Genomic DNA, 23373 nt, shown 5'->3' on the forward strand with positions numbered 1-23373 from the left:
AGACAATCCTGGCCTTAAGCACTTGACTGTCTGTTAGTCAGGTCCTGGATGTGTCAGTAGGAAAATGTGTGTGGGGTCATTTTCACTAGATCTTCTGTTATTGATAGTATTACTCTTCTTCCCACTCCTCCTCCTACAAAGTGCTGTGGTGTTTCATCTGATGCTTTTGTACACGCTCTGACCTTTATGAAGTTCCATAGTCTGGTTTTTTACTTGTTCATGCAGTTCCTGTGCATGTGGAGCCAGGCTGCACTAGACACAACCCATACTAAAACTAAGAAAACTGTGGTTCTTTTGTTCATGCACTCAGCCTTAAAGGGAAATTCCTGGTGTAATCATAATTGTTTGAGGGATCACATGTGTACTTGCTTTTGTTCCACTGAGGTTGGATTTTGGGGCCCTTAGTTTCAGTGTAGTCCTCTTTATTTAGTCAGTTTTGTTGTTATTAATATTCTTATGTTTTCAGTATGGGTTTACACTTTTGAGTAGTGATGTTTAATATAGTGCAATTAAACGGTTTATCCGCTAGGTGACGCTAATGACTCAGGCAGCCACCGTGGTCACATGACTTTCCTAAAAGAAGCACGGCCTTGTTTCCATTTCCCATTTATGAATATGGTGGTTAACATACCGTTACCGAAGCTGTACAAATGACTGCGAAATTGTGTACATTTAAATAAAACCAGCATGTCAGAAAGCTGCCATCGGGTTAGCTCCCACCGGGAGCTGCCATCTTGGATGACAAAAAACAAGGGGAAAGAGAAGGAGCCGCTTAAGAGCCAGAGAAAACGGAAAGCTGCACGGTAACTGACGTAAAAACAACAAGGAGCCTGGGTTTTGTGCTGTTAAGCCATTTTAACTACATTTCAACGATATGTTTCCAGGGCTATTTTCTACTGCATGAACGAGAAAGAGCTGGTAGAAGCTGCTGTTTCGTTTCTTACCAACGGCGAAGATGTGGCTATTCTTGCTGACCATAAGGTGGCGCTGTTTTGTTCCTGTGTAATGTTTGATATGGTTTCCATACGGGAAACATGCTGCTAGAGACAATTGCTGATATTCTGTGGCAACAAAACAATTCTCAGTAAAAACGTATAATAGTAACAATAATATATGGACATAAAAAGTCAACATGAGAAAATTACTGAACTATACAAATTATACATTATAGCCGATGCAATAAATTATAGGTGAATGTTTAGTTTTTATAAAACACATATCAAATATGTAAATGTTTTATGTATGTAAAAATGTAAATGCACTGAGATCCTTAAATTTGGACATCTACAAGTATATCCAGGACACATTATTCACTCATAGTATATCTACAGTGGATTCAGAAAGTATTCAGACCCCTTTACTTTTTGCATATTTATCATATTCATAGTTTGTACTGTCATGTAATAATTGCTTTTAATTTGATTTAATGTTTTAAGCTTATTTGTATTCCAATGCTTTATCTATGTATGCATAGATGAAGCTTTGAATACTTCTGAGATGAAGTGATTTAGGTTTGTGATTCTTGATTAATTTTCAGAGAACTCTATGACCATGGTTTCACTTTGTCATCATGGGTGATTAAGCGCATAATAATGGGCAAAAATGGCAACTGTATCCTTTCAAAATTTAATCCACATCACAATGTGCAAAAGGTAGAGGGGTCTGAATATTTTGATTCCACTGTGCATCTCAAATAGTAAAATGTACTGTGTACTTCATATGCCACACCATTTTTAAAGTTGATGTAAAACATTAAACCACTTCTGAAACATCTGCCTCCACAGATAGCAGACGGGCCAGGAGGCACCACTGTGAAGATCAGGGAGGAACCTGCCTCTTCAAAGACAAAAGCAGAGGCTGTGGAGGAGGAGTCCTCAGACTGCAGAGATGCCCAGGAGATGGCATATGTTTCAGAAACAGAAAATAAAAAAAAGAGTGCCTTATACCAAGAGCCCGCAGTATCAAAGACCTGAGGGTCAGAGATCGGGACCACTTCAGGATCACAGCGGTCTCGTGATCACTGAACCAGAGGCCAAGAAAAGACAGCAGCACTCACAGATGCCAGCAGATACAACAGAGGAGGAGGACGATGCCTTACGGCTTGTGCAGGAAATTTTTTTCACCTGATGACTAATTTTATTGAACACCACTGAAATGTGTGCACTTACGCTTATCAAGTGTTTGCACCAAAGGAAACTTCCTCTCTTATTGAAGAATGTCACCCAAATTACAGTTTCATACAACAGTCTGATCAGGTCTTGTGAATGCAGACAGCTCCTCCATAAAACCGGAGTACTGATCCTGTAATTAATGTCAGTTTGGCACAGCTCCTCAGAAAATGGACAGAAAGAGTGATACTAATTAGCACTTTTGCATCAAAAAATGTAAATGCTGGTGGCTCACTGGCTCTGGCTCCAAAATGTAATGGAGCAGTAACATCTTTTAACGGGCAGCTGTATCAGTACTTTGACTGTTCTTGCTTGATTCAACATAAACTACAGTGCCTTGCGAAAGTATTCGGCCCCCTTGAATTTTGCAACCTTTTGCCACATTTCAGGCTTCAAACATAAAGATATAAAACTAATTTTTTGTGAAGAATCAACAACAAGTGGGACACAATCATGAAGTGGAACGAAATTTATTGGATATTTCAAACTTTTTTAACAAATAAAAAACTGAAAAATTGGGCGTGCAAAATTATTCAGCCCCCTTAAGTTAATACTTTGTAGCGCCACCTTTTGCTGCGATTACAGCTGTAAGTCGCTTGGGGTATGTCTCTATCAGTTTTGCACATCGAGAGACTGAAATTTTTGCCCATTCCTCCTTGCAAAACAGCTCAAGCTCAGTGAGGTTGGATGGAGAGCATTTGTGAACAGCAGTTTTCAGTTCTTTCCACAGATTCTCAATTGGATTCAGGTCTGGACTTTGACTTGGCCATTCTAACACCTGGATATGTTTAGTTTTGAACCATTCCATTGTAGATTTTGCTTTATGTTTTGAATCATTGTCTTGTTGGAAGACAAATCTCCATCCCAGTCTCAGGTCTTTTGCAGACTCCATCAGGTTTCCTTCCAGAATAGTCCTGTATTTGGCTCCATCCATCTTCCCATCAATTTTAACCACCTTCCCTGTCCCTGCTGAAGAAAAGCAGGCCCAAACCACGATGCTGCCACCACCATGTTTGACAGTGGGGATGGTGTATTCAGGGTGATGAGCTGTGTTGCTTTTACGCCAAACATAACGTTTTGCATTGTTGCCAAAAAGTTCAATTTTGGTTTCATCTGACCAGAGCACCTTCTTCCACATGTTTGGTGTGTCTCCCAGGTGGCTTGTGGCAAACTTTAAACGACACTTTTTATGGATATCTTTAAGAAATGGCTTTCTTCTTGCCACTCTTCCATAAAGGCCAGATTTGTGCAGTATACGACTGATTGTTGTCCTATGGACAGAGTCTCCCACCTCAGCTGTAGATCTCTGCAGTTCATCCAGAGTGATCATGGGCCTCTTGGCTGCATCTCTGATCAGTCTTCTCCTTGTATGAGCTGAAAGTTTAGAGGGACGGCCAGGTCTTGGTAGATTTGCAGTGGTCTGATACTCCTTCCATTTCAATATTATCGCTTGCACAGTGCTCCTTGGGATGTTTAAAGCTTGGGAAATCTTTTTGTATCCAAATCCGGCTTTAAACTTCTCCACAACAGTATCTCGGACCTGCCTGGTGTGTTCCTTGTTCTTCATGATGCTCTCTGCGCTTTAAACGGACCTCTGAGACTATCACAGTGCAGGTGCATTTATACGGAGACTTGATTACACACAGGTGGATTCTATTTATCATCATTAGTCATTTAGGTCAACATTGGATCATTCAGAGATCCTCACTGAACTTCTGGAGAGAGTTTGCTGCACTGAAAGTAAAGGGGCTGAATAATTTTGCACGCCCAATTTTTCAGTTTTTTATTTGTTAAAAAAGTTTGACATATCCAATAAATTTCGTTCCACTTCATGATTGTGTCCCACTTGTTGTTGATTCTTCGCAAAAAATTACAGTTTTATATCTTTATGTTTGAAGCCTGAAATGTGGCAAAAGGTCGCAAAGTTCAAGGGGGCCGAATACTTTCGCAAGGCACTGTAGATGAAACACAAATGAAGTATATTGTAAAGTTTAGACTCAGCTCTTAAATATTAACGTTTTGCTGAAGCCTCCTGATGCTGAGATAAATAGAGGTGGTCCGTTGATGCTGAATGTGAAACAAACAGCAGCTCCTTTAATGTTACAGTACATCACCACAGATTTTAAGTGGTTAAAGAGATGTGCTGCAGATGTGTAGGTAAACCCAGTCCTTGTTTCATGAATAAAACTGAATTCTTGATACTGATTTTCTACTAATTTACTGAGAACTACACTCTAGCTGAGCCTGTGGCCTCTGTGTTTGAGGGGAAAGCAAAATATAATAATTTAAGCTTCCTCTAAATGACTCCATAGTTATTTGTTTAAATTTACGGTGTTCACTTGACATTATGGTTATTTTTTGCCATTTAAATCATGACGTAGCAGTGAACATACATATTTTTCATACATACAAAAACTAGTGGAATATTTTTACTTTGAACAAGCAGCGTTTAAAACTTATGAGAAAACTAACTTGTCAGAGGTAACTCTGTTAATCTACCACCTTCTCACACAGCTTCTAACTTACCTGACTTTCAACACCGCATATGAGAGAAAGCTTTAAGCTTTAAATAACAGGTCATATTTCTAGTTTTTAATTAGGCCTACATAGGCTACTTGACGTCACTTTTACAAACCGGTTTGTCCAGAATTCACAACAGGGGTTTAGTATTCAACCTCTGTGGATCAGCTGATCAACATGGGCTACTTGCTCATCACGATCACGTTACATTTAAACGAAATTATTGATTTTAAACCTCTGGGCTCTATTAAAATAATTATCTGTTCAACAAAGATCCAGTGGTGATCGTTTTGAAACACAATTGAGTGGTGATTATGTGGAAATGTGACAGGTGTGGTTTGTTTTTTATGAACACTGATTCATAGTTGGATATTCAACTTTGATTGCGTAAAGGCAAACATGTAGTTTACGTTGTTTAGTCACGTCTGTGAAGCCACCAAGTCTGTCTGGCTCAGGAGTTGTATCGGCGTGGGTTGGTGCCGTGCACAGGTCACGGATGCGCACGGTGCGCAAGCGCTCGCACTCTGTCCTGTTGCTGCTGCGAGCTTGAACAGTCTGACGTGCGGACTTCTCCAAGTCGAAAGTGCGAAATCATCTGGAACTTTAACTCCTTTTACTGCAACGCAAAGACATTTAAAAGGTTGGTTACCCACTGGTTTCCTGTTTGTAACTGCACCTTATAACCAGTCTTTACTTTTCAGTTTAAATGTATTCAGCACAGGAGGGAGGCGGGGTCGTCTGCAACTGTTTCCTTTGCTCGTTTTGCATTGACCAGCAATTAATAGGAAATAGCACAGGGATATTGTTGACTATTAGAATTTTAATCAGGACACTTGTCATGTCATTGTGTTACAAATGCGGATCCATGGCTCTGACAGACAGCACAGCTGAAACAAGCTGTGGTTGTTTTACAGAATAATTAGAAAATGCAGACAAAGGGAAACCATAAACTATCATTTTCTTTTCAGGCTGGCTATTAAGCGGTAAACATTTTCAGTGCACATGAATGTATTTCTCATGAAATTAAGACCTGCCACAAGAAAGAGCACAAGTAAACAAAACACACAAAATGTAAGACCTTTGTTCAACCAGCTAAGTCATTTATGACAACTTTAATAAGGGATATTTGTACTTTTTGTATAGGACACTTGAACAAATGCATATTTATGAACTTGAAACAAAAACAACTGCAGTTTAACACACACTGCTGATAAAGGTTGGAGCCATGGTTGTGACAGACTGATGCTGGTGGCAACCAGAAATTTTATCATTAAAAAAAAAAAAAGGTATGACTTTTTGAAGCCACTTAATAGACTTTTTGCAGCCACTTAATATATATGATTTCACACTTCTGAAATTTTATATAGGCTCAGCATGGGAAACACAGACAGCAGAAGGCAAGACACCAACACTGCTGCAACTGAAGAGAAGACTGCAGAGTCTGGGATAACTCACACTCAGGAGGAGGAGGCTGTTGAGGATCTAGATGTGGTGGTGGGGGAGCCGGTGGAAGTGGTGGGGCGTTTACCCCATGGAGAATGCGTCTTAGAGTGTCTAGAGGCAGAGGCTCCTTCTGCCACACTATCCACACGAAATGATCCCGACCCCGAGCCAGTCCATTCTGAGCTTCTGGTTTCAGCCAGCGAGCCACCTTCAAAATCAGAACCTGCTGCTGAAGCTCAACTTGCTCCAGAACCGTTTCCTGAACCAGAACCTAGCTCAAATCTGGAGTCAGAAGTTGAGGCAGTCTGCGAGCCCACCTCAAAGCCAGTTCCAGCCCCAGCTAAGGCTCTAGAGCAGCAGTCAGACATGCTTACCCAAGAGTCTCTCCCTGAGCCAGTGCTTTCTTCACCCCTTTTGATCAACCCGAGTATCCCTGGTGTAACTCCTAAATCCGTCAACACTCCTCCCTCCCCAGCTCCCATCCCTGCCCCAGTCAATGAAGACAAGCCCTCAGACGTCCTGGTAACTGGGAAATGCCAAGACAGTAGTGAGGCTGCTAAGATTTCTATGCTGGAGCCAGGAAAGCCTGAAGAAACATCAGAATCTCTGGCAAAGCCAACACAGAATACAGAAAAGTTGGACCTGCCTGAGAGCGGCATCAGCGAAAGAAGTGTTAGTGGACTCCTGAAGAACTTGGAACTTGAAGGAAATGACCTTGCCACTGACCTCATTGTCAGCGATGTCAAGATCCCAGATGACACCCCCATCACTGATATAAGCACGTCCACTGAGCAGATGTGAATCCACTCACTCTACAAGAAAAATTCATGAAAGGTGAATAGATATTTTTTTCTGGGGGTATGTACTTAAGTGTATTGTTGGACAACAGAGATCTTCATCTATGCAAATCCACTAAGCAAGAATTAAAACATTTTGTACAGAATTGAAGCAAAAGGTACTATTGCTATACATATAGGAAAAGATGTCATGTTGATTAAGTCAAAAGGTTAAAATAAAAGCTTTTTGAAATGGTTATAAGAGTGTAAATTCATAAGATAATGCAAAAGGACACTATATACACAGCACTGTATAGCAAGATACAGGTGTTAATAAACATCTATGCCTTAACATAGTAATGCTTGAACTTTGCAATATTCCTCTCATATGAATGAACACCAGCTTATTGTATTTCCAGTATAATAAGGGCTTTAAAAAATCAATGAATGGCTTGCTTGTCCAAATAAAAATACTGTTTCTCATACATTATGGTCATGTTCCCATTTTTCTTTAGCTAGAATAAATATGTTGAAGTTTGGAGAATGGAACTGGGGGAAACTAGAGAAAGCCTAGCTGTATGACCACAAAGCTCCAGGTGTACAGTAGGTGTATTGTCCCATCACTGTGCGTGTGGAAAAGAACTCACCATACATGTACTAACATGTACAGTATCGGGCACAAAAGCCAATTCAGCAAAAGACCACATAAGAGAGACAGCGCCTTCTCACAGTCTCGTGGGAGAGAGGACAAGAGGAGAGGGCAGAAGAGGGGGAGAGATGAGGCTGCATTCTTTCCAGAGGAAGGAGGTTTTTGGGAGGTCTGGGTCAGAAGTCTACAGTACGACTGCATTTCAGTCCATGAGAAATCTGGTGCTCACATGCCTCTCCCACCACACACACCCTGCTCTAACATCTTCACAAAGTAGTCAGTGAAACTGTATGAGGTCACTTCTGCCTGTCTATAAATGAAACTTAGAAATGCAACTATTGACTTAGCTAATTTAAAAGGAACACTATCTAATGAACAGAAGACTGCTCTGCAATGTCATCAAGATGTACAGTACTGTGCAAGTCTTAGGACACCATGAAATCTGTGGTTTTAGCAGTTAGGATGACTAGATTTTTATGTTTATCAAAATACAACTAGAACATATAGGAAATATGTACACAGTATTAAAAAAAAGAATCAGTAAACAAACTGGATATTCTAGATGTGGTATTCAAGCTGTTATAAAGAAATATGAAGAATCTAGACAGGTCAAGGACAAAAATAGGAGTGTTAAACCAAACAAATCGGTCCAAATCTGATGAAAGGTTTCTCAGAGTTTCTTCTTTGAGAGACTGGAGGAAATCCAACAAGTTGATCCTTCCACAGTCTGAAGATGCTCGATCAGGAATGGCCTTTGTGGAAGGACAGCAGCCAAGAAACCGCAAAGATAGGAGTGAAAATCAGTGGAAAAGTCTTATGGAACGATGAATCAAAGTTTGAAATGTTCGGGACGAGTCGTCGACAGTAAGTGAGAAGAAGAGCTGGCGAGAGGTGGAAGAATGAGTGAGACAGCCTTCAGTGAAACATGGTGGAGGGTCTGTCATGGTTTCAAGACAGTCTCCCCAAAGGGATTCAAGCTATGCTAAGGGAGGTCACACTAAATACTGACTTTGGACTGTAGAAGCCTTTATGTACTGAAAAGTTTGTGTTAATATTATGTACATATTGCCTGTATGTTATGGTTATATATTGATAAAGAGGCTGAGAAATGAATATAAATTATCACTACAACCTTGCTAAACTAATGGTGGACTAAGACCTTTGCATAGTGCAATACAATGTGAAGCTGCTTTTCAAAAGACAGTATTTAAGATCATGATGTCTTCACCGGTACCATAATCCATAATTTATAGTGGAATTAAGCCCCACTTTCAATAAACATTATGTCTGGGGAGGCAACAGTGGTGCAGTGTGTAGAGCAGTCGTCTCCCAACCGGAAGGTTAAAGGTTTGAATCTCGGTGCCTGCAGTTAACGTGTTGAAGTGTCCTTGGGCAAGACACTGAACCCCCCCAATGGTTAGAGCCATCGGTTGAGGTGGCGCCGCAGATGGTTGCCTGGGATCTGTACCGGAAACAAATTCCTTGTGTGTAACATACTTGGCCAATAAAGGTGATTATCCTTGTCCAGTCACACCTAACTTCACCAGCCTACGTGTCAGGGCATGGTAAACGGCATAGTTTTGGCAACACACTGATGAGCCCCTACAGAGAGGGAGAGGCCTTTTTTACACAGTGATCTCAGTCAAGCTCTCCTCTTGCAAACCTTAGAGTCAACACACTGAGCTGCTTCTTCATGCACACAGAATGGATAAACAGCATGATTTACACTATGTGTGATTCCTGTCATAGCAGAGGCTTTCGGCTCAATAAACAAGAGTTTTGGACATGGTCAAACCCCCCCGTTGACTTCCTGACCTCTCTATGGACTTAGCAAATACAATATATAACCAATTTTATTGCATCGTCTGACTCAAAACTGCTGAAATTGACATCACTTCTTCATAGATTCCTTGGGTCAAATCCCATCGTTCTGCTAGACTAGATTTTATGTGCCCTTTTGAAAATGGTCATACTGTATATTAAACTTAAATAATACACAATCAGTATGAATGGTTTCAATGTATTTAGGGCTGGGCCACATCTTGTGAACACATTGTGCAAGTCTGGCAGACGTATGTGACCACACAGTGTTGCTGCACAATATGGTGATTCATCTAAAGGTGGTGCTAGAACAAAACAAAGGCTTTGGTAAAATGGTCTACATTCAAAGGATACACATCGAATTACCCAAAATCTGGAATTCTGTCTGGAGGTACAGTTTGACTTTAAAAGTTAATGAAAATCTGTTTACGTAGATGTAGACAAAGACGACACTGACAGAGAATTTTATGAAACTTGAACACCAGTTTTAATAGATAACAAAGAACAAAAAAGTACAATATAACTATATGGAGAGTATACTGCTTTGAATTATTTTACAATGTAGTCACTGTAGTGTTTTGATCTGGACAGAACAAAGCTGTTGCTTTACACAGGGCCATTATTAATGGGCTGGTCCAGGTTCTCAGGACAGGGATTTTGCACAACCAGCATCCTGGGCTTTACCTTTCTGAAGGAAAAAACATGAGGAGAAAAAAGGGCAGCTAATCTTAATGCAGTTTGACAGTTGTCTTGAATATTCAATCACCTTATTTCAAGTTTTATTTCCCAATCCAATGGATCTGCCAGAACAGAGCTAATCCAATTCCAATCCATATGCAAAACTAGCCCTGTATTTGAGCAGACTCAGTCTTGTTTTTGAGATGCATGTCATGCAATTAATAAGCTGCTATATTAATCAGTCCAGCCATCTACACTGCATGTGGGCTGACATATCACTCCTGCTTTATGCACATAGCATCGACCTGAAATCTTTTTCTTAGCTTTAAGTCTATTTTTCAGAGCAACATGCATAAAACGCTCCATAAAATCCACCAAAACAATGAAAGCTCACTAGTTCCAACCAGAACTTCAACAAAACAGAGAAATACGTCAAGAAAAAAACAGTTAAAACACATGATCTATCCTGAACATGGTGGTTCTTTTTAAACTGGGTGTAGTTAGTGTAGCCAATAATTCTGGAGTCAAAAAAACTGGATCAGGATGTCCCTACTTATTACCATTAGCCGCTTATATTTCTTGGCCAGATCAACATTGGTCCGCCCAGGTTGGAAGGAATATGACCACAAGATGGAGTTCCAGGAAAATCCAAATTTCTTTACCCCGCTCAGTAGATATCTCACCTCCTCCTGGCTGAAGTCCTTCCTCTCCCGTCTCTAAGAATAATAAGAAAAAAGGCAGAGGAAACAAAACTTTGTGTAAAGATTAGCTGGTCTGTCAGATGGACAGCAGATTATAAGACAAATCACAGGTACACTGATGTACGCCATTATCTCTTGTATGCAGTTCATCCTTTCACAAGCTATTTGACTGTCAAACAGAGTAAAATAGCGTTTGAACTGTTAATACCTTCTCCACTGATGCATGGCCTTTTTTACCAAGGCTCTGCTTATATAATAATATAATAAAACGCCAAAAATAAATGAAATGGGAGAAAATGTGCTTGGCAAACATCTGTTTTTCATGCCATTATTCCTATTGAAAATAATCTCAAGCTATCTGTTTGAGCGATGGTAACAGAGCAGTTTATCTATGAACTGAATAAACTACTGCCAATCATCAAGCAAAACATATTGTACAGTTTTTCCATTGACTTCCACCCTCCAGGCAGAAATTGGTTTCCACCTATAACAGGATGTTAGAAAAAGATCTTGTTGACGTTTGTGTCATCTTTGCTGTTTTGAAAGTCTTTCCTGCCTGATGATGGAGAAACTTGTAGTAAACGTGCAGTTAAGAAAAACTCAACAATCCTTAACATTACTTCAAAAGAAGGTAATGGACGGCCATGTGCTAACTTGAGGAGGCACTGTAACCCACGTAAAAAATGCAGCATCCTTGTAAAATTAAAAGCATTTACTTTACTTTTTTCTTGATGTTATTTCAGTGTGGTAAAACCTGGGCACACATTCATATCTCTTGGCTCATTTCTACTGTATACTCTAAATCAGTGTGCTGGCACTGATATTAGGAGGCAGTGTGAGATCTAAATTTGATGCACTGCAGCAAACAGTCAGGGCAATTAGAAGCTGCTAGAAAACCCCGCAGGCCGTATAAATCCGTCAGAAAATATTCTTTCAAACTCTTACAGTGGAATCTGTGCTCGTCTTCGGCTCATCATCAGGACCACAATGGGCACTTTTTTGTCCTCTCCTCTCTGTAAATGAAACATAAAACATTTTGTTGTGTGTGTGTGTGTGTGTGTGTGTGTGTGTGTATATATACACATGAAAAAGACAGAGGAGGAGAGGTTTTGAAACACATTTAGTTACACAACACATCAATCTGCCCTAGACCTAGTATACAGAGAAAAGGTTTCTCAATGCCCCTCTCCTCATTAGAACGATATTCCACACCGAATATGGCTAATACAGCCGTCGTACGAACAACAACACAGCAGGAGAATGATATACAGTATAGTGAATGTAATGTCCAGAACATGGAAAATCATATTAATGTGTACACTAGAATCCCTCTTCTTTCACTGCAAGGTCACTGGCACAACACAAAGGCATCAGAATACACGCTTTCACACACACACACACACACACACACAGTCACGGTGTTCTACAGAATCTGAAATGGCTTAATACAGCTGTGCTGCTCTAAACCAGCTCTGGCCTGCGCTGGCCTCAGTTCAACATTCCTTCTGCTTTCTGGTTTGTCTACTGCCAAGAACACACTGCAAAAGGACAGGCTCTCAATCATAACATTCACACACACTCCAAGTGAACTACTGTAAATAGCCATATCTGATATCAGATATTTACCTCCAGGAAAATGCTGGCTTTTTAGGGGAGTAAAGCCTGAACCTGAGAGGAGGAGCGATGGGATCCATGTTGCTGAATATGACAAATATAAAGGACAACACTAAATTATATGTTGCTGTGATCATCTCATTTACATAGTCGTTTTGTTATAAAAGTGAGTTTTTTTTAAGCTCTTCTGTCAAGTGGAGTCAAAGTGATGTCTATGACAGGTGAAGAGAACACAAACACCAGAATCAATATTGACTTTCTTGTGCATCATTTCTGTTTATTTGTGGTTTATTTATTTTCATACTGTATTGAAAAATGACTTTGTTATGTTAAAGAGCTATATAAAAATTAATTTGCTTTATAATTCTTACCATTGTGCTTACTCCAGTGGTATTCTGGCGTGGAGCGCTCACCTCTCCCTGGTTATTTAGATATGGGAGTCAAGCACAAGTACATTTTGCTAAGCCCAGAAACATCTCTACAATCTTTATGACATACCCAGTTAAAAATACATAAAAACAAAACAAAAATATAAAAATAAAAATTTATTCTGGTTAGCACAACAGTCAATTTCAAAATATTGTTGTGCTTTACTGTGTAAATTCAAATACCGAAGCCTATTACCTGTTAATTGTGGCTCTGCTGCTGAAGCTCTGTCACAGTTTGGGTCTGTCACTTTCACAGTGCTGCCCTGGTACTTTCTCCTCATCAAAAGGCTACAGTGATGAGCCATGAACTGTTCTGTGGCCTCCTGGAGAACCTTGTGCATGTCACAGCTGTGACGGCAGGAGGTTTGAAGTGATGCAAAAGTGTGACTGGTCACTTCTTCAAAAGACAACACACAGCCTGAGGGAGAAAGAGACACAAGGAATTAACATAAGGCCCATTGTTGACTTCACACTGACCAGCTCAGTGTCCCAATAAAGCTCCAAGTATAAATAAAAGAGCAATTGTTTATATGGCCTAAGCTTGTCCAGTTCCAAGATACTTCAGTAAGCCCCTCAGCTCTCATCTGAAGCCGGGTGGTAGGGTGTTGTGGCTTAAGTACTGAGGTACATTCACCTTGTTACAAAAAGCAAAATAAGTGATGAAGATTCTCTGCACCAAAACTATCCCCATACCCTATAGCTGTAAAAAACTAATTCAGGTTTATTCTTCAAAACAAAATCATTTCAAACAGTACCGAAAGAAGCCAGCAGAATAAAGGCATCAAGTGTGTTTGAACTCTTAACAGACATTTATTGAAGCCAAGATAGAAAGCATTTCTCTGAGGGGCAGTTTAAGGCTCTTCTACCTGCACACCGGGTATGAGACAGTGGCTGTTCCTCCACTGGGATTTTCCCCACCGCACTCACCTCACTGTCCTGTAACTCTAAACATAAAACCATATTATGTAAAAAAAAATGCAGCATAAACCACACATCTATGGATGGATACAAAAATAAAAGCAAGGAAATAAGAGATATAAGACAAAGCTGTGATTCTTACCTTCTTCATTAGCACATTTAAATACACTGTGCCACACTGGTGCTGGAGGCTTAAACAAATGGCTAAACGAACAAACAAAAAGAGAAAAAAGTAACAAAGCAACCATTTCATTTGAGTGTTGCTGATAAATAACTAATAAAACACCGAGGAACTCTGTTAACCTGTCTGCTGTATGTGGCTCTCTGCCCCCCTCTAGTGACCAAACGTGAGATGACATTAGGGCTCCGGTGCCCCTGCATACTGAACACTGCATATCCTCTCCACTTGTTTTAGCCTTCACCTTCAAAGTGCTTAAACTGATTTTCTTCACCTGACTATCATTCTCCTTTGTGATCATGTTTCTGAAAGTATGAAGTTTACTGCTGTTGTCACCCTCTGCTTCTGCATGCTTAACAGTGCTGCTCTGGCTATATGTTATAGGGATAGTTTTGTGTGGAGGCACATTTCGGGCTGGAGGCAGAGATGACTGGCCTAGCCCTTCATTTGAAGTTGGTGGGTCTGTGTCTTCCAGCTCATCCTCAGCCTCCTAAAGATACAGTAATCATAAGCATACATCATGAGACACCAAGATGCTATACGTGCAGATTCTGTGATCCTATGTGTGAATACATGCCTGTCTCTTCTCTAGTGAGTCAATTCTGCGCAGGAGCACTCTGGCTGAGCTCCTGTATCTTTCCAGGTTTGTAAGGGCCTCTGGATTTTCACCCTCCAAGTCTCTTGCTGTCAGAGTGCGCACTCCAAAGGACACAGCTTCACAAACAAACAAATCATTACATTATAAGAAATCAATATTCCACATTAAATCTCAGATAAATTGAGAAAATCTACTGAACTCATTTAGGGTGAAACGTTTGGTGAAGCAAATGCAAACACTATGGTAATCGGCATAATCATCACAGACCCTGGTCTTTACTACTGAGCTACCATAGTATTTGTCTTTCTTCTTTAATATGCAAGAATAAGAGGGCTCATTTAAATTACTTAAAGTTAAATGATCATTCGCTCAGTATACTAGAAAATGAAGGAAGAAAGTACATTTTTGGAAATAGTGCAAATAAAGAAGCTTTATTACATGCTAACTAAGAGGGCCACAAAAGCCCTTTTTACATTGCTCATTCAATGTGGGAGTTTTCTGGCTTGCCATTCTATGTGAAAGGTACAATGCCGGCATGGGGGGGTGGGGGGGTGTCTCATTGATGCCCCAAAATACTGCAATGAGAGGTAGTACTTTTGCAAAGACGAATTTGCCCCACCACCTTTATAGACGGGACACGGCAGAATGGGGTAGCAACCTATTTCTAATGACATGGTTCTGGTAAGTTAAAAGGTGTATGCTATGCAATTTAGAGTCCCATCCTAAATGATTAAACTACAATGACTGTGAAATGAACAGAACAGTTACATTAAGATGTGAACAAAACAACTCTGACTTACTGGCCTGTTTGCAGGTCTGCAATATGAATGTAGCAGCTTTCCTGACATCCTCACTAGTGTCCTCTGTGAGTAAAGTTATGATAAGGGGCAGGCCACCACACTGCACCAACTGTGACTGGTGCTCCCCTACACACAGGAAGAAACACAAAGTTGTTGTTTGGACAGTATAAATAATCAAGTTGCACTCCCAAGAGAAGAAAGTCTGTTAACCTGAAAGTCATGAAATTATAGGAAAAAAATGAAGTGGAAACACATGATGGTACTACCATGAAATATTACATACAAACAGCACACTTCCGTGCACTCTTACCAGACGCCTCAGTGCAGTGGCTCAGGGTAAGTAAAAGCGAGAGCCTGTCCTCACTATCCAGGTTTGGGCTAGCCAGCAGGGAGAAGAGATGGGACACTATGCCATACTGAGCCAGCCTTGAAGCCAGAGCAACTAAAAAGAATGGAATGTCAATGTAGAACGAAATTATTTGGTTGTGTCTGTGAAGTGTTAATGTGCACGTGTTCATTTGTGACAGCAATACATACAGTTATCAGCAATACAAGCTGACAGGGTCTTGGATAAAATGACACAAAGCTGGCAAGACCACACGCTGTGATCTACTGCTGAAGCTAGACGAACAAGTGCAAGAGTGAGCGTTTCCAAACCTCCTGAGGCAGAAAAACTCTCCTGAACAGAGGCTGCAAAAAATAAAGTCATTTATTATATGTATATTAGCATCAATCTGGATTTTAAATAATCATTAAAAAAATAAATAAATAAATCACAGGTTTGGCACAAGCCATTCAGCCACTTTCACTTACCATTGTTTGCAACTGCCATTGCTATGAAGGAACATATTGGCTGAAAAATCTCTGTGCGTGGCAGAGCCATCTGCTGAAGCCAAATTTTTAATATAGGAAAGGCTGTCACACAAATACGCTGACCCTCCTCTTAAAGACAAAAGAGAAACATAATTGAGTTTGACTTTAAAATAGTTGCAACGATGACAAGAGCATCAATATTTTATATACTAACTTCACAGTACAAGGCACAAATACATATACATAGATGACATTACCATTCTGAGGATTGTTGACACATCCACAGAGAGCACTAGATACAGATGTCCAGAGTTGGTGGGTTTGCGTTGCAGTAGCTAATCTCAGAGTAGTGTCTCTGGAGGTGGGGAAAGTGGTCCTGCAACAATACATACAATAAAACCTATGTGCTTTTATAAGAGGGTAATTTTTAAATGCTAAAGCTCAACAAGACAGAAATTCATGAACCATAAAACTGAAAGATAATTGCATAATGATACGTCTGTGCAGCACTTTCCCATAGTGGCTATATGAAATTTTATAGAACTGAAAAGTACCTGAAGAGGTGCAGTAGAATATCCAGACAGCTAGTGGTTTGGGCTAAAATCTGTCCTAATTCTGAAAAAGCAATCAAACACATGATGGCTACAACAATCTGCATAACAAACACATGATCCTACTCTCACAAATTTGATATTAAATGTAAATTTTTTTCCAACTACATTTTGCTGCACAGATATGAAATGGCTTCCATGAGCTTAAAACTAAACCATAAATGTCTTGTAGAGTAATAGAAAAAAAAAAATATCTAGATCCTGTAGCTTTAACTCATTATGTCAGTTAAAGAGCCTTTATCTTACTGTTGTTGGCTACCAATACAGACAGCAAATAGACAGACACTCTCTTATGTGTCAATGGAATGCCTTCTTTCATCAACGACCCAGCAAGGCCCGCAAATGTCTCTTTTCTGCACAGAGAATTCTTGCAATACACTACAAGAAGGAAAGATAAATAGCACATCATTAATATAAAGAACTACAATTTACTCTAATCTTGTAATTATAAATGCACCAATACTGATATTATACACATCTCACACTACACAGGTATGCTGTACACTTGTCAAATAGAACAAACTAGGGTACAAACTATAAGCTACATTTCATTTCACAAGTCTGATGCCCACATTTTAAATCTGAATATGTCATAACGGGTCATCATGGGGCAACAACACTGTCCAATGCGTGCCCTTTGTAGTTTCCGGTATCCCACAAGCTACAGAAAATGAATCATAGAACATAGTACAGTGTTTGCCAGTAACCCATTATGTGTTCCAGCATGTTTACCTCCTACATTATCCACTTTGCCAGCTGTTTAAGGGGAACTTCCTCAATATAAATCTGGAAAGTTTTAGCTTTACACATTATCAAGTGTCATCCACATTCATGCAAGGTTTCAAAATGTTGCAAAGGACACAACTTCTCAAACTGGATACTTTGTAAGATGCACCACTGAATTGGGATTTAGCAGCTATCAAACCTACCATTTGCCTCTGCCAGGGTCCCCAGTGTAAAGAGTGCAGTCTCCTTGACATCTGAATGTACAATACTGGACTTGGAGAGGTTATACACAAATGCCACGCCTCCCATTTCTCTCAGCAAGTCCACATTATCCTCTGGAAAAAAAAGAAGAAAATTTAAAATTAAAACAGACAGTGGAAAGGTATCTTGTTAGGATGTTTTGCTGATTACATAAACATATCACAGACTTTGCTGACTATTTGTTAGCAAGCAGTGTGCCTATCCTAACAACCAACTGATGGAGCTAGTTAGGGTCAAAGAGGCAGCATGTTTCTGTCATTGGTCATACACTTACCTCTCTTGTCACAGATTGACTGAATGGTAAGAAGAGCTTGTTTCTGTAAATCAGGACATTTCATCTGAAACTTCAAACATTCAAGCAGCAAACTGAGATCTGTCTTTATGGCTGAAAGAAGAACAATGCAATCAATTGGTAACCAGACTGATATAGCATTACATTTATAACTGTGATGTTGCATTAGTTAACAACTTATCTGTCTACAAACACAAAGTTCACTAAATGTGCACATACAGAGTAAACTTGCAAATGTCACTTACTATTACGGCTGTTGCCTGTCTTATCCATTTCACTCTTTATCTACTGTAAATGACTCAGTAGTTTAACAGCCATTAGAATCCGTTAGTCACCCAAGTAACAATATGGCTAACTACTGAAAGAATATCATAGGTTATTTACGTCCATCCAGTCTAGCGTTATCCAGTGCTAACACTAAGAAATGTTATTTTCAGAACAGGGTAGTTAGCTAACCTAGCTAACAATATTCAAGCTGTTAACTTCGGCTAAGCCTGCCACACTTTTAAAGTACAATTCTCAAATGTCCACAGTTACATTAATCCTAAATTGTCACTGAACAAATATTAGACTAAGTTATGGTGACACAACATTTCATGACCAATTTTAAAGGTTGCATTTGTCTCCGAATCATAATTAACGTTACCGCGTTAATGTTATAGCGCTTCGCATTACCATAAAAAGCAAACACTGCGTGCCTATTAACGTTAGCTACTGTAATTTTACAGCTGGCCCTATCTTGTATTAAAGATTGGGCAGTTGACAGCATTGAAATATTAGCATATGTGAACATTATTTACTGTGACTGAGCGTAAACACAAAAGAAAAAACTGTGTTATGTAGTTTTTATGATTTTGAGGGAGCTATTCCAATTGTTTTGGAGCATATACTGTAACTTATTAGCTAGATAACAGGTAACTAGATAACGTTAGATGAAAAACTCGTAGCAATGTTCTCTATGTATCCACCTAACAAACAAATATTTAATCTGAGAAAGAACAAAACTTAAAATTAGTTTGAAGCCTAAATATAATTCTAAAACGCAATTATTCTGTACGCCACGTTACATTAGAGAGCAGGGTGTCTCAAACAAAGATCGTCTATTTATATTTCCCTTTCCTCCCAAATGCAACCACAAAGAACTACAACACCTTTTTCTTTTTTTTTAATTCTTTCGGCTCTATTGTCGTTCCACACTCCAGCACAGCAGGTGGCGATAATGCATCTTAGGTTGCTTGCAATCCGCCAATAAACATCATAGGAAGAAGAGGGAGAAGGGAAAAGAAGTACAACAGTGCGTGATAGCAATGTCAGCTGTTGTGGTAGACTAAACATATTCACTACATAAGTATGTGTAGGTGTTTGATATCGGATATGTTAAATGTTAAAGGAGCTAGTAGCAAGCTAATTTTAGTTACCTTTAGTTAACTACTGTGCTAGCATAGTAGTTAACTGTTAACTCGATGCTATGTAGCTAGCTTGTTTCAATCTATTAACGCAACGGAAATGCCATAAGGTGATGTATGTTGCTTGATTTTGGCTTATAGAACTTTAATTATGGTGTTTTGAAAGTAACTTAGACAACATCTAGCTTATCTGTTAAACTTAATGGTACGCTGCTTATTGATTGTCAGGTGTCTTCACAAAATCGTCATTATAAATACCATAACGTTATTGGTTTCCTTTTTTTCCTTGACAAAGCAATCGGGGTGTTTAAGCCGCACACAACCAACTAACGTTAACAACGTTGCATAAAAGATGTCTGGACGTGTATACGCCAGCATCCTTGAGAGAGCTTCAAGCTACACATTGACACTTTCTTCTACTGCCCCACGCCAGGTTTGTGTCCTGATGGACTTGCTTAAGTCACACTATAGCGTTATGTGTTTATATTCAGCTTTACTTATGTTGTGACGCACTCTAATATTGTCATCGCTCTTTTTGTTCATTCAGTATGCCCACCTTGCAGCATTTCTCTCTTCTCGGCCTCGACCAGCCCATCATTGTCATTTGTCATCCTGGAGTACCTTCAGATCAGACCGGTTGTGCTGTAGTGGTGAGAAGTCAGTGAACTGGTCTCAAAGCGGGCGCCACTTCTCAGCTCGTCAGGATCTGGACTTTCAGCTCAGCTGGGTCCAAATCAATAGTATTCTGCGTTCTAATGAGCAGGTAATATCACCATATCATAAATGACAAATTTGCTGAAGGAGTTTTACAATCTTTACAACATATGACATCCTCTGTCCTTAGACCCTTAATGAGTATGAGAAAGTATGTAGGACACAACGAAGGAATATGTTTTGGAAGAATGATGTTTCCTCCCTCTAAGAGAGCAGCACTGAAGCTGTTCTGGAGACACTTTACTGAAAAGTGTATGCGTATGCTTTATGTTAATTTGTCACACATTTATATCAGAGATCCTCTTCAGGATGAGGAAGAAATTGGTACAATCCAAAAAGATATACTGTATTAAAACATACAGTGGATAAGCATGTTACTAAGATAGAAACGGTGAAAAAATGTAATGTGCATCTCTGTTTCAGTCTGTGAGTTTGCCAGAGTTTGATGGCAGGGAACTCAGTGCTGTTAGAAAGTTTGAGAGTAACCACCTAGCTGCCAACACACCTCATGAGGATCGTCGCAGTACAGCCACCTGCTTACAGGTATGCATTTTCTCCCCTGTCTGTACAGCTGTCTTTCTACTTATAACATTTTATTTAGTTTTCACTATCTCCTCTAGTCAAAGGGCATGCTCTTTGGAGTATTTGATGGCCATGGGGGTTGGGCGTGTGCCCAGGCTGTCAGTGAGCGGCTGCTGAACTACATAGCTGTTGCAATGATGCCAAAGCATAGTCTGGAGGAGCTTGAGGAGTGTATGGAGCATGAGAGACCTGTACCTCCCATCTTGCAGTGGTATAAACACCACACAGACTTCAGTGTTCATCGTAAATTTGCTTCGCTCTACCTTGATCACCTCAGAGTCTTCTGGCAAGAATTACTTGACACTGAGGAACATGGCGAAGGCATGAGGTAAGTATTTACACGTCAGTATACATGTATCTACATATGATAAGTTTTGATTTTACACCATCATCTCCCCATCTTTTAGTCCTTCAGATGCTCTGAGTTGTGCTTTTAAACGGCTTGACACCGACATCTCCTTGGAGGCCCAAGTCCCTCTATCCACTGACCTAATGAAAAGCACAGCCGTTCAGGTAATAAGACAAACATTCCTTTGCTGCTTTGGTGTTTTCAAGGTCGCACAATGTTAACAGACATACATCTCTCTCTGTCCAGGTTGCGTTTGCTGGTTGCACTGCTTGTGTGGCCCACATTGGCACAGATGGGATCCACATAGCGAATGCTGGTGACTGCCGAGCAGTATTGGGGGTACAGCAGGAGGATGGCTCATGGAGCGCTTTACCTCTTTCCCAGGACCACAACTCACAGAACCAGGCTGAGGTAGAGCGGATCAAAGCCCAGCACCCACCTTCAGAGAGAGAGACAGTGGTCACAGATGACAGACTGCTTGGGGTGAGAGGTCTTCATTACACAACACTTAACAGGCACTGCACAATGAGCGGACAGCTTTGTTTAGGAAATAAGTCACCAGTTGTATCCTCTAATTGTGCCGTCAGGTTTTGATGCCCTTGCGTGCGTTCGGTGATGTGGGATTCAAGTGGAGCCGTGAGTTGCAGCAGAGCATTACAACAAGCCTGGAATCTGCAGTGGAACTTGACTCACTCAACCTGTACCACTTCAATCCACCTAACTACCTAACTCCACCCTACCTGGATGTGACACCTGAGATAACCTATCACAAACTCAGACCCCAGGACCGTTTCCTGATTCTTGCCACTGATGGGCTGTGGGATGAACTATGCAGCGAAGAGGCCGTCCGACTCATTGGAGAGCACCTGAGTGGGATTCATCTAGAGGTTTGTGTGTGGAATGAATGCTACATTGTTGTCCTGACTCACAGCAAGCTACTTAATATGGTAACGTAAAAATGGTTTCTGACTTTAGTTCTGTTTTTCAAGGCTCCAGTTTCTCCATCTGAGAAACGGCTCAAATTGGGTCAGATGCATGAGCTCTTGCTGAAACGACGAGCCCGTGCCTCCCCAGCCCTAGACACCAATGCCGCCACACATGTCATCAGACATGCTCTCGGCACAGGGGAGAATGGAGAACTCTGCCAGGAGAGATTGGCCTCTATGCTCGCTCTGCCAGAGGACCTGGCCCGAATGTACAGGGATGACATCACAGTTACTGTGGTGTATCTAAACTCTGACCTGGCCAGACATAATCACAGCTGACAGCAGGGTTTTTTTTCCACTGGACTTTGAGATAAAAAAAATAAAAAAAAATCATAACAATCAGCTCTGTTCAAATTGTAGTCAACACTCCACCCAAGCTGTCATTTGGACACGTAGGTGGTAATCATTACACCTGTCACATAAATTAATTTTAATTTTTCAAAATGATGGCAGTTTTCTCAATGTTGAATTGTGTACAGTTTTTTTTAAAAACAAATGTACAAATCTTCCATAGATTTATATATATATTTGTAATTATAGTATTTATCAGGTAAAAATTTTGTATAGAAGATCTTTGATACTTTATTTTATTCACAATGCATGGCAGAAGTGGAAATTGGGGGGAAATAAAAGTTTAGAGAATAATGCACACACTCAACCTCGTTCCTTGTCTCAGTTTTTGATTCTATTTTTTTCCCCACAGTTTACTTAAGACGGTTCATCTGTGAGTTTTTACCCATTTATGTCTGAAGTAAACTGAAGTGAAGCATTTAATTTTGCATTACAGTAAATGATTGCTAGATGTATTTGCTGTAAATTAACATTACCATCACTGGATGGTGCAGGTGCTTCATATTAAAGAGTGGATACATTATTTTGTTTTGTCTATGTATTAAATCACAGAGATAAAATGTAAAGATGGTGAAGTCTAAAACTGTGTGGGGAAACAGAGTTTAACAATAGAACTGTGCTAACATACTCATTGCTGAGTGTCCTGGTAGCCATTCTGATTCTCAGGTGTTTAGTAAACATGCATGCTGTCCCCTGTGAATACATTCAGCCCTAACAGTTTGCTCCTGCAAATAAAACTGAAGAGAGAGAGAGCAGGTAATCAAGTCGGGACAAGAAATATCATCTCAGCCTGTCTGCAGAATGAAACCAGTTCTCTTACACCACATTAAACTTTGCCTACAAGCCAGTAAGCGCTTTAGTTATGACCAGTGATCTCCCTGAATCACTTCCTCAAGAGCGGACTTTAACCATTCATTATCAGCCACCTCAAGTGAACCTTGACCCTGTGGATGTACTGTACTAGACTCCCGAGTAATAGCAGCTGTTTTA

The 23373-nt window shown here is 40.1% G+C and overlaps 3 protein-coding genes across 9 annotated transcripts; 2 read left to right on the forward strand and 1 right to left on the reverse strand.

The window, feature by feature from the left end:
• Positions 1–5121: 5121 nt before the first annotated feature.
• On the forward strand, positions 5122–7441 carry LOC109967338 (calphotin-like). Its single transcript, XM_020612846.1, has 2 exons — positions 5122–5328; positions 6056–7441. The coding sequence occupies exon 2, from the start codon at positions 6063–6065 to the stop codon at positions 6930–6932; it is 870 nt and encodes a 289-aa protein (XP_020468502.1). The 5' UTR covers positions 5122–5328; positions 6056–6062; the 3' UTR covers positions 6933–7441.
• A 2412-nt stretch (positions 7442–9853) lies between these two features.
• terb1 (telomere repeat binding bouquet formation protein 1) lies at positions 9854–19086 on the reverse strand. Of its 4 annotated transcripts, none has more exons than XM_020613247.1 (20): positions 18241–19086; positions 17978–18020; positions 17646–17777; positions 16963–17094; positions 16660–16720; positions 16363–16481; positions 16106–16234; positions 15830–15982; positions 15603–15734; positions 15293–15418; positions 14472–14608; positions 14020–14384; positions 13859–13920; positions 13665–13742; positions 12995–13216; positions 12742–12789; positions 12383–12454; positions 11702–11769; positions 10616–10771; positions 9854–10065 (listed from the first exon to the last, which is right to left on the reverse strand). In XM_020613247.1, the coding sequence occupies exons 3-20, from the start codon at positions 17749–17751 to the stop codon at positions 10021–10023; spliced, it is 2211 nt and encodes a 736-aa protein (XP_020468903.1). In that variant the 5' UTR covers positions 17752–17777; positions 17978–18020; positions 18241–19086; the 3' UTR covers positions 9854–10020. The 4 variants fall into 4 exon arrangements, with proteins under 4 accessions (XP_020468903.1, XP_020468895.1, XP_020468880.1 ...); XM_020613239.1 differs by having other exon boundaries at positions 10739–10771; positions 17978–18088; XM_020613224.1 differs by having other exon boundaries at positions 17978–18088.
• A 108-nt stretch (positions 19087–19194) lies between these two features.
• On the forward strand, positions 19195–22551 carry pdp2 (putative pyruvate dehydrogenase phosphatase isoenzyme 2). 4 transcript variants are annotated; one of them, XM_020613268.1, is made up of 9 exons: positions 19195–19511; positions 19697–19834; positions 19949–20164; positions 20539–20658; positions 20736–21025; positions 21105–21210; positions 21293–21529; positions 21634–21933; positions 22036–22551. In XM_020613268.1, the coding sequence occupies exons 2-9, from the start codon at positions 19754–19756 to the stop codon at positions 22309–22311; spliced, it is 1626 nt and encodes a 541-aa protein (XP_020468924.1). In that variant the 5' UTR covers positions 19195–19511; positions 19697–19753; the 3' UTR covers positions 22312–22551. The 4 variants fall into 4 exon arrangements, with proteins under 4 accessions (XP_020468924.1, XP_020468934.1, XP_020468918.1 ...); XM_020613278.1 differs by having other exon boundaries at positions 19195–19349; XM_020613262.1 differs by having other exon boundaries at positions 19195–19343.
• Positions 22552–23373: the final 822 nt, after the last annotated feature.

The sequence above is a fragment of the Monopterus albus genome, unplaced genomic scaffold (genome assembly GCF_001952655.1).
Source record: "Monopterus albus unplaced genomic scaffold, M_albus_1.0 scaffold5.1, whole genome shotgun sequence".
NCBI classification, from domain to species: Eukaryota; Metazoa; Chordata; class Actinopteri; order Synbranchiformes; family Synbranchidae; genus Monopterus; species Monopterus albus.